This window comes from Pristis pectinata, chromosome 6 (assembly GCF_009764475.1).
Source record: "Pristis pectinata isolate sPriPec2 chromosome 6, sPriPec2.1.pri, whole genome shotgun sequence".
Classification (NCBI taxonomy): Eukaryota; Metazoa; Chordata; class Chondrichthyes; order Rhinopristiformes; family Pristidae; genus Pristis; species Pristis pectinata.
Genome location: NC_067410.1, coordinates 93162695 through 93173730, shown reverse-complemented (window position 1 = coordinate 93173730; position 11036 = coordinate 93162695). Strand labels below are relative to the sequence as shown.

General features: G+C 38.0%; 1 protein-coding gene across 1 annotated transcript in view; it reads right to left on the bottom strand.

Annotated features, from left to right (window-relative positions):
- Positions 1 to 338: 338 nt before the first annotated feature.
- LOC127571882 (uncharacterized) overlaps positions 339 to 11036 on the bottom strand; it is a 48631-nt gene continuing 37933 nt past the window's right edge. The window contains exons 24-35 of the mRNA XM_052018628.1: positions 9685 to 9780; positions 8457 to 8552; positions 7780 to 7842; positions 7221 to 7316; positions 5993 to 6088; positions 5316 to 5378; positions 4757 to 4852; positions 3529 to 3624; positions 2852 to 2914; positions 2293 to 2388; positions 1066 to 1161; positions 339 to 451 (exon numbers count right to left, since the gene is read on the bottom strand). Coding sequence (XP_051874588.1) covers positions 339 to 451; positions 1066 to 1161; positions 2293 to 2388; positions 2852 to 2914; positions 3529 to 3624; positions 4757 to 4852; positions 5316 to 5378; positions 5993 to 6088; positions 7221 to 7316; positions 7780 to 7842; positions 8457 to 8552; positions 9685 to 9780 — 1070 coding nt within the window. The remainder of the gene's footprint in view (positions 452 to 1065; positions 1162 to 2292; positions 2389 to 2851; positions 2915 to 3528; positions 3625 to 4756; positions 4853 to 5315; positions 5379 to 5992; positions 6089 to 7220; positions 7317 to 7779; positions 7843 to 8456; positions 8553 to 9684; positions 9781 to 11036) is intronic.

Genomic DNA, 11036 nt, shown 5'->3' with positions numbered 1-11036 from the left:
CGTCCTGAGAAGTCTTAGCCTACTTCATTTGTTCGATTTCCTTCTTGAGTATTAATGTTACCAGAACGCAATCATTGATGTGATGGGGTGTACCGTGGCTGCTTTCCAATTGAAGAAGCTTCCATGATATCGCAAGTGATAAAGCCAATGGACAGAATTACGTACTTTCAGGGAAATTGCTCAACTTTTTAATATTATCCTGTTTGCAGTATGCACTGTCGATTCATTAGTCCAATAATTTGCCTGTGCAACTGCAAAGTGATCTGCAGTTTGTCCAATTTGGGGAAAGTTTGCAGGCACATTTACCAGGCATTATTTGACACTTGTATTGATAATTATCATATCTTGGAAAGATTAGACAGTGGATATTTGGGTTGTATTTTCGTACCTGTTGTTTTCCCACTTGTGGCAGATGTTGCGGTGAAAGGAGTGGTAGCAGGCGTGCTGGGTTCTGTGAATAGAGATGAAAAATATGACATTTATGAATGTGAAAGGTAGGATCAGATTCCAGCTCTAATGATCCTTTTTAATCAAGCATATTGCGGGTAAATTGCAGCAGAGCCACTCAAAGTTGAGGAGAACTAAATCTCGCCAGCAATTAAACAATACATTTTGAGGATAGGTTTCGCAATTTTGATCAACTGGATTCAAATGAAAATCAGGCAAAACATTGTCATGGAATTATTACTCTTGGTCATTCACTCAAATGTTACCGTGCTATTCAGCACTGTATAATTTCGTCATTTTCAAGTGACTATGTTGAAATTTTGTATCCATATTTCAACCCATATTTTCCGTTTGATTTTGAATTCCGTCTGCATTAGATACCTCACTTGACTCGCCACTTCCGCGCATTAAATTGCATTTACTTTCTTTAAACTCGATCTTTCAACACGAGTTGTTTTCGATTGTCATTATGAATTTGCTGATTTTAATTTATTGCAGTTTCTGAATGCTGGAGAGTTGGAGAAACCTGCATCAGGTCAGGTTGACAAGATAATTTTTGTTTCTATTTGTGGATTTCCCTTGCCCACTTTTGGAGGAGTTGGATGAAATTGATGGTACCTGTCACTGTTGATGTTGATTCAGTAGGATAAGGGGTCAAAGTTGTACTTTGCTCTGTGGATCTGCTCACTCCTGGAGTTTCGGAAGATGCAGAAGCTAGAAATATGCAGAGATATATCAAGAAACCACATGGCATCACTCTCAGTTGTGGTCTTATTGCATGGCCTGAGAAGTCTAAGCTAACTTCATTTGTTTGATTTCTTTCTTAAGTAATAATGTTACCATCACGCAATCACCGATGTGACAACAGGTGCCATGGCTGCTTTCCAATTGAAATAGCTTCCATGATATCGCAAGTGATGAATTCACTGGACAGAATTACATACTTTCAGGCACATCAATCAACTTTTGAAAATTATCCTGTTTGCACTTTTCTGTATCAATTGACTTGTCCAAAAATTTGCCTGTGCAACTGCAAAGTGATCTGTGGTTTGTCCAATTTGGGGAAAGATTGCAGGCACATTTATCAGGCATTATTTGTCACTTGTATTGATAATTAACATATCTTTGGAAAGACTAGATAGTGGATATTGGTGTTTTATTATCGTACTTATTGTTCCCCGAACTGTGGCAGATTTTGTGGTGAAAGAAGTGGCAGCTGACGTGTTGGGTTCTGTTATTAAAGATGAAAATACAACATTTATGAATGTGAATGGTAGGATCGCATTCCAGATCTAATCTTCCTTTTTACTCAACCAGATTGTGGTTTACTTGCAGCAGAGCCAGCGAAAACTGAGGAGAATTAAATCTCGCCACCAATTAAAGAATAGATTTTGAGGACAGGATTTGGAGTTTTGATCAACATGGTTCAAATGAAAATCAGTTAAAACTTTGTCATGGAATTACTACTCTTGGTTATATGCACTCAATGGTTACCGTGCTGTTCAACGCTGTATAATGTCGTCATTTTCAAGTGAATGTATTGAAATTCTGTATCCATATTTCAACCCAAATTTCAATTTGATTTTGAATTCTGCCCGCATTAGATACCTCACTTGACTCACCAGTTCCCAGCATTACGATGCATTACTTTTTACGAACTTGAGCTTCCGACACAATTTGATTTGGATTGACATTATGAACTAGGCTGAGTTTAATTGATTTCAGTTTCTGAATGCTGGAGAGTTGGAGAAACCTGCATCAGGTCAGGTTGACAGGACAATTTTTGTTTCTATTTCTGGATTTCCCTTGCCCACTTTTGGAGGAGTTGGTTGAAATTGATGGTACCTGTCACTGATGATGTTGATTCAGTAGGATAATGGGTCGAAGTTGTACTTTTCTCTGTGGATGTGCTCACTCCTGGAGTTTCAGACAATGTAGAATCTAGAAATATGCAGAGATATATCAGTAAACCACATGGCATCGCTCTCAGTAGTGGTCTTATTAAATGTTTTGCACGTCCTGAGAAGTCTTAGCCTACTTCATTTGTTCGATTTCCTTCTTGAGTATTAATGTTACCAGAACGCAATCATTGATGTGATGGGGTGTACCGTGGCTGCTTTCCAATTGAAGAAGCTTCCATGATATCGCAAGTGATAAAGCCAATGGACAGAATTACGTACTTTCAGGGAAATTGCTCAACTTTTTAATATTATCCTGTTTGCAGTATGCACTGTCGATTCATTAGTCCAATAATTTGCCTGTGCAACCGCAAAGTGATCTGCAGTTTGTCCAATTTGGGGAAAGTTTGCAGGCACATTTACCAGGCATTATTTGACACTTGTATTGATAATTATCATATCTTTGGAAAGATTAGACAGTGGATATTTGGGTTGTATTTTCGTACCTGTTGTTTTCCCACTTGTGGCAGATGTTGCGGTGAAAGGAGTGGTAGCAGGCGTGCTGGGTTCTGTGAATAGAGATGAAAATATGACATTTATGAATGTGAAAGGTAGGATCAGATTCCAGCTCTAATGATCCTTTTTAATCAAGCATATTGCGGGTAAATTGCAGCAGAGCCACTCAAAGTTGAGGAGAACTAAATCTCGCCAGCAATTAAACAATACATTTTGAGGATAGGTTTCGCAATTTTGATCAACTGGATTCAAATGAAAATCAGGCAAAACATTGTCATGGAATTATTACTCTTGGTCATTCACTCAAATGTTACCGTGCTATTCAGCACTGTATAATTTCGTCATTTTCAAGTGACTATGTTGAAATTTTGTATCCATATTTCAACCCATATTTTCCGTTTGATTTTGAATTCCGTCTGCATTAGATACCTCACTTGACTCGCCACTTCCGCGCATTAAATTGCATTTACTTTCTTTAAACTCGATCTTTTAACACGAGTTGTTTTCGATTGTCATTATGAATTTGGCTGATTTTAATTTATTGCAGTTTCTGAATGCTGGAGAGTTGGAGAAACCTGCATCAGGTCAGGTTGACAAGATAATTTTTGTTTCTATTTGTGGATTTCCCTTGCCCACTTTTGGAGGAGTTGGATGAAATTGATGGTACCTGTCACTGTTGATGTTGATTCAGTAGGATAAGGGGTCAAAGTTGTACTTTGCTCTGTGGATCTGCTCACTCCTGGAGTTTCGGAAGATGCAGAAGCTAGAAATATGCAGAGATATATCAAGAAACCACATGGCATCACTCTCAGTTGTGGTCTTATTGCATGGCCTGAGAAGTCTAAGCTAACTTCATTTGTTTGATTTCTTTCTTAAGTAATAATGTTACCATCACGCAATCACCGATGTGACAACAGGTGCCATGGCTGCTTTCCAATTGAAATAGCTTCCATGATATCGCAAGTGATGAATTCACTGGACAGAATTACATACTTTCAGGCACATCAATCAACTTTTGAAAATTATCCTGTTTGCACTTTTCTGTATCAATTGACTTGTCCAAAAATTTGCCTGTGCAACTGCAAAGTGATCTGTGGTTTGTCCAATTTGGGGAAAGATTGCAGGCACATTTATCAGGCATTATTTGTCACTTGTATTGATAATTAACATATCTTTGGAAAGATTAGACAGTGGATATTTGTGTTTTATTATCGTACTTATTGTTTCCCCACTTGTGGCAGATTTTGTGGTGAAAGAAGTGGCAGCTGACGTGTTGGGTTCTGTTATTAAAGATGAAAATACAACATTTATGAATGTGAATGGTAAGATCGCATTCCAGATCTAATCTTCCTTTTTTACTCAACCATATTGTGGTTTACTTGCAGCAGAGCCAGCGAAAACTGAGGAGAATTAAATCTCGCCACCAATTAAAGAATAGATTTTGAGGACAGGATTTGGAGTTTTGATCAACATGGTTCAAATGAAAATCAGTTAAAACTTTGTCATGGAATTACTACTCTTGGTTATATGCACTCAATGGTTACCGTGCTGTTCAACGCTGTATAATGTCGTCATTTTCAAGTGAATGTATTGAAATTCTGTATCCATATTTCAACCCAAATTTCAATTTGATTTTGAATTCTGCCCGCATTAGATACCTCACTTGACTCACCAGTTCCCAGCATTACGATGCATTACTTTTTACGAACTTGAGCTTCCGACACAATTTGATTTGGATTGACATTATGAACTAGGCTGAGTTTAATTGATTTCAGTTTCTGAATGCTGGAGAGTTGGAGAAACCTGCATCAGGTCAGGTTGACAGGACAATTTTTGTTTCTATTTGTGGATTTCCCTCGCCCACTTTTGGAGGAGTTGGTTGAAATTGATGGTACCTGTCACTGATGATGTTGATTCAGTAGGATAATGGGTCGAAGTTGTACTTTTCTCTGTGGATGTGCTCACTCCTGGAGTTTCAGACAATGTAGAATCTAGAAATATGCAGAGATATATCAGTAAACCACATGGCATCGCTCTCAGTAGTGGTCTTATTAAATGTTTTGCACGTCCTGAGAAGTCTTAGCCTACTTCATTTGTTCGATTTCCTTCTTGAGTATTAATGTTACCAGAACGCAATCATTGATGTGATGGGGTGTACCGTGGCTGCTTTCCAATTGAAGAAGCTTCCATGATATCGCAAGTGATAAAGCCAATGGACAGAATTACGTACTTTCAGGGAAATTGCTCAACTTTTTAATATTATCCTGTTTGCAGTATGCACTGTCGATTCATTAGTCCAATAATTTGCCTGTGCAACTGCAAAGTGATCTGCAGTTTGTCCAATTTGGGGAAAGTTTGCAGGCACATTTACCAGGCATTATTTGACACTTGTATTGATAATTATCATATCTTTGGAAAGATTAGACAGTGGATATTTGGGTTGTATTTTCGTACCTGTTGTTTTCCCACTTGTGGCAGATGTTGCGGTGAAAGGAGTGGTAGCAGGCGTGCTGGGTTCTGTGAATAGAGATGAAAATATGACATTTATGAATGTGAAAGGTAGGATCAGATTCCAGCTCTAATGATCCTTTTTAATCAAGCATATTGCGGGTAAATTGCAGCAGAGCCACTCAAAGTTGAGGAGAACTAAATCTCGCCAGCAATAAAACAATACATTTTGAGGATAGGTTTCGCAATTTTGATCAACTGGATTCAAATGAAAATCAGGCAAAACATTGTCATGGAATTATTACTCTTGGTCATTCACTCAAATGTTACCGTGCTATTCAGCACTGTATAATTTCGTCATTTTCAAGTGACTATGTTGAAATTTTGTATCCATATTTCAACCCATATTTTCCGTTTGATTTTGAATTCCGTCTGCATTAGATACCTCACTTGACTCGCCACTTCCGCGCATTAAATTGCATTTACTTTCTTTAAACTCGATCTTTTAACACGAGTTGTTTTCGATTGTCATTATGAATTTGGCTGATTTTAATTTATTGCAGTTTCTGAATGCTGGAGAGTTGGAGAAACCTGCATCAGGTCAGGTTGACAAGATAATTTTTGTTTCTATTTGTGGATTTCCCTTGCCCACTTTTGGAGGAGTTGGATGAAATTGATGGTACCTGTCACTGTTGATGTTGATTCAGTAGGATAAGGGGTCAAAGTTGTACTTTGCTCTGTGGATCTGCTCACTCCTGGAGTTTCGGAAGATGCAGAAGCTAGAAATATGCAGAGATATATCAAGAAACCACATGGCATCACTCTCAGTTGTGGTCTTATTGCATGGCCTGAGAAGTCTAAGCTAACTTCATTTGTTTGATTTCTTTCTTAAGTAATAATGTTACCATCACGCAATCACCGATGTGACAACAGGTACCATGGCTGCTTTCCAATTGAAATAGCTTCCATGATATCGCAAGTGATGAATTCACTGGACAGAATTACATACTTTCAGGCACATCAATCAACTTTTGAAAATTATCCTGTTTGCACTTTTCTGTATCAATTGACTTGTCCAAAAATTTGCCTGTGCAACTGCAAAGTGATCTGTGGTTTGTCCAATTTGGGGAAAGATTGCAGGCACATTTATCAGGCATTATTTGTCACTTGTATTGATAATTAACATATCTTTGGAAAGATTAGACAGTGGATATTTGTGTTTTATTATCGTACTTATTGTTTCCCCACTTGTGGCAGATTTTGTGGTGAAAGAAGTGGCAGCTGACGTGTTGGGTTCTGTTATTAAAGATGAAAATACAACATTTATGAATGTGAATGGTAGGATCGCATTCCAGATCTAATTTTCCTTTTTTACTCAACCAGATTGTGGTTTACTTGCAGCAGAGCCAGCGAAAACTGAGGAGAATTAAATCTCGCCACCAATTAAAGAATAGATTTTGAGGACAGGATTTGGAGTTTTGATCAACATGGTTCAAATGAAAATCAGTTAAAACTTTGTCATGGAATTACTACTCTTGGTTATATGCACTCAATGGTTACCGTGCTGTTCAACGCTGTATAATGTCGTCATTTTCAAGTGAATGTATTGAAATTCTGTATCCATATTTCAACCCAAATTTCAATTTGATTTTGAATTCTGCCCGCATTAGATACCTCACTTGACTCACCAGTTCCCAGCATTACGATGCATTACTTTTTACGAACTTGAGCTTCCGACACAATTTGATTTGGATTGACATTATGAACTAGGCTGAGTTTAATTGATTTCAGTTTCTGAATGCTGGAGAGTTGGAGAAACCTGCATCAGGTCAGGTTGACAGGACAATTTTTGTTTCTATTTCTGGATTTCCCTTGCCCACTTTTGGAGGAGTTGGTTGAAATTGATGGTACCTGTCACTGATGATGTTGATTCAGTAGGATAATGGGTCGAAGTTGTACTTTTCTCTGTGGATGTGCTCACTCCTGGAGTTTCAGACAATGTAGAATCTAGAAATATGCAGAGATATATCAGTAAACCACATGGCATCGCTCTCAGTAGTGGTCTTATTAAATGTTTTGCACGTCCTGAGAAGTCTTAGCCTACTTCATTTGTTCGATTTCCTTCTTGAGTATTAATGTTACCAGAACGCAATCATTGATGTGATGGGGTGTACCGTGGCTGCTTTCCAATTGAAGAAGCTTCCATGATATCGCAAGTGATAAAGCCAATGGACAGAATTACGTACTTTCAGGGAAATTGCTCAACTTTTTAATATTATCCTGTTTGCAGTATGCACTGTCGATTCATTAGTCCAATAATTTGCCTGTGCAACCGCAAAGTGATCTGCAGTTTGTCCAATTTGGGGAAAGTTTGCAGGCACATTTACCAGGCATTATTTGACACTTGTATTGATAATTATCATATCTTTGGAAAGATTAGACAGTGGATATTTGGGTTGTATTTTCGTACCTGTTGTTTTCCCACTTGTGGCAGATGTTGCGGTGAAAGGAGTGGTAGCAGGCGTGCTGGGTTCTGTGAATAGAGATGAAAATATGACATTTATGAATGTGAAAGGTAGGATCAGATTCCAGCTCTAATGATCCTTTTTAATCAAGCATATTGCGGGTAAATTGCAGCAGAGCCACTCAAAGTTGAGGAGAACTAAATCTCGCCAGCAATTAAACAATACATTTTGAGGATAGGTTTCGCAATTTTGATCAACTGGATTCAAATGAAAATCAGGCAAAACATTGTCATGGAATTATTACTCTTGGTCATTCACTCAAATGTTACCGTGCTATTCAGCACTGTATAATTTCGTCATTTTCAAGTGACTATGTTGAAATTTTGTATCCATATTTCAACCCATATTTTCCGTTTGATTTTGAATTCCGTCTGCATTAGATACCTCACTTGACTCGCCACTTCCGCGCATTAAATTGCATTTACTTTCTTTAAACTCGATCTTTCAACACGAGTTGTTTTCGATTGTCATTATGAATTTGGCTGATTTTAATTTATTGCAGTTTCTGAATGCTGGAGAGTTGGAGAAACCTGCATCAGGTCAGGTTGACAAGATAATTTTTGTTTCTATTTGTGGATTTCCCTTGCCCACTTTTGGAGGAGTTGGATGAAATTGATGGTACCTGTCACTGTTGATGTTGATTCAGTAGGATAAGGGGTCAAAGTTGTACTTTGCTCTGTGGATCTGCTCACTCCTGGAGTTTCGGAAGATGCAGAAGCTAGAAATATGCAGAGATATATCAAGAAACCACATGGCATCACTCTCAGTTGTGGTCTTATTGCATGGCCTGAGAAGTCTAAGCTAACTTCATTTGTTTGATTTCTTTCTTAAGTAATAATGTTACCATCACGCAATCACCGATGTGACAACAGGTGCCATGGCTGCTTTCCAATTGAAATAGCTTCCATGATATCGCAAGTGATGAATTCACTGGACAGAATTACATACTTTCAGGCACATCAATCAACTTTTGAAAATTATCCTGTTTGCACTTTTCTGTATCAATTGACTTGTCCAAAAATTTGCCTGTGCAACTGCAAAGTGATCTGTGGTTTGTCCAATTTGGGGAAAGATTGCAGGCACATTTATCAGGCATTATTTGTCACTTGTATTGATAATTAACATATCTTTGGAAAGATTAGACAGTGGATATTTGTGTTTTATTATCGTACTTATTGTTTCCCCACTTGTGGCAGATTTTGTGGTGAAAGAAGTGGCAGCTGACGTGTTGGGTTCTGTTATTAAAGATGAAAATACAACATTTATGAATGTGAATGGTAGGATCGCATTCCAGATCTAATCTTCCTTTTTTACTCAACCAGATTGTGGTTTACTTGCAGCAGAGCCAGCGAAAACTGAGGAGAATTAAATCTCGCCACCAATTAAAGAATAGATTTTGAGGACAGGATTTGGAGTTTTGATCAACATGGTTCAAATGAAAATCAGTTAAAACTTTGTCATGGAATTACTACTCTTGGTTATATGCACTCAATGGTTACCGTGCTGTTCAACGCTGTATAATGTCGTCATTTTCAAGTGAATGTATTGAAATTCTGTATCCATATTTCAACCCAAATTTCAATTTGATTTTGAATTCTGCCCGCATTAGATACCTCACTTGACTCACCAGTTCCCAGCATTACGATGCATTACTTTTTACGAACTTGAGCTTCCGACACAATTTGATTTGGATTGACATTATGAACTAGGCTGAGTTTAATTGATTTCAGTTTCTGAATGCTGGAGAGTTGGAGAAACCTGCATCAGGTCAGGTTGACAGGACAATTTTTGTTTCTATTTCTGGATTTCCCTTGCCCACTTTTGGAGGAGTTGGTTGAAATTGATGGTACCTGTCACTGATGATGTTGATTCAGTAGGATAATGGGTCGAAGTTGTACTTTTCTCTGTGGATGTGCTCACTCCTGGAGTTTCAGACAATGTAGAATCTAGAAATATGCAGAGATATATCAGTAAACCACATGGCATCGCTCTCAGTAGTGGTCTTATTAAATGTTTTGCACGTCCTGAGAAGTCTTAGCCTACTTCATTTGTTCGATTTCCTTCTTGAGTATTAATGTTACCAGAACGCAATCATTGATGTGATGGGGTGTACCGTGGCTGCTTTCCAATTGAAGAAGCTTCCATGATATCGCAAGTGATAAAGCCAATGGACAGAATTACGTACTTTCAGGGAAATTGCTCAACTTTTTAATATTATCCTGTTTGCAGTATGCACTGTCGATTCATTAGTCCAATAATTTGCCTGTGCAACCGCAAAGTGATCTGCAGTTTGTCCAATTTGGGGAAAGTTTGCAGGCACATTTACCAGGCATTATTTGACACTTGTATTGATAATTATCATATCTTTGGAAAGATTAGACAGTGGATATTTGGGTTGTATTTTCGTACCTGTTGTTTTCCCACTTGTGGCAGATGTTGCGGTGAAAGGAGTGGTAGCAGGCGTGCTGGGTTCTGTGAATAGAGATGAAAATATGACATTTATGAATGTGAAAGGTAGGATCAGATTCCAGCTCTAATGATCCTTTTTAATCAAGCATATTGCGGGTAAATTGCAGCAGAGCCACTCAAAGTTGAGGAGAACTAAATCTCGCCAGCAATTAAACAATACATTTTGAGGATAGGTTTCGCAATTTTGATCAACTGGATTCAAATGAAAATCAGGCAAAACATTGTCATGGAATTATTACTCTTGGTCATTCACTCAAATGTTACCGTGCTATTCAGCACTGTATAATTTCGTCATTTTCAAGTGACTATGTTGAAATTTTGTATCCATATTTCAACCCATATTTTCCGTTTGATTTTGAATTCCGTCTGCATTAGATACCTCACTTGACTCGCCACTTCCGCGCATTAAATTGCATTTACTTTCTTTAAACTCGATCTTTCAACACGAGTTGTTTTCGATTGTCATTATGAATTTGGCTGATTTTAATTTATTGCAGTTTCTGAATGCTGGAGAGTTGGAGAAACCTGCATCAGGTCAGGTTGACAAGATAATTTTTGTTTCTATTTGTGGATTTCCCTTGCCCACTTTTGGAGGAGTTGGATGAAATTGATGGTACCTGTCACTGTTGATGTTGATTCAGTAGGATAAGGGGTCAAAGTTGTACTTTGCTCTGTGGATCTGCTCACTCCTGGAGTTTCGGAAGATGCAGAAGCTAGAAATATGCAGAGATAT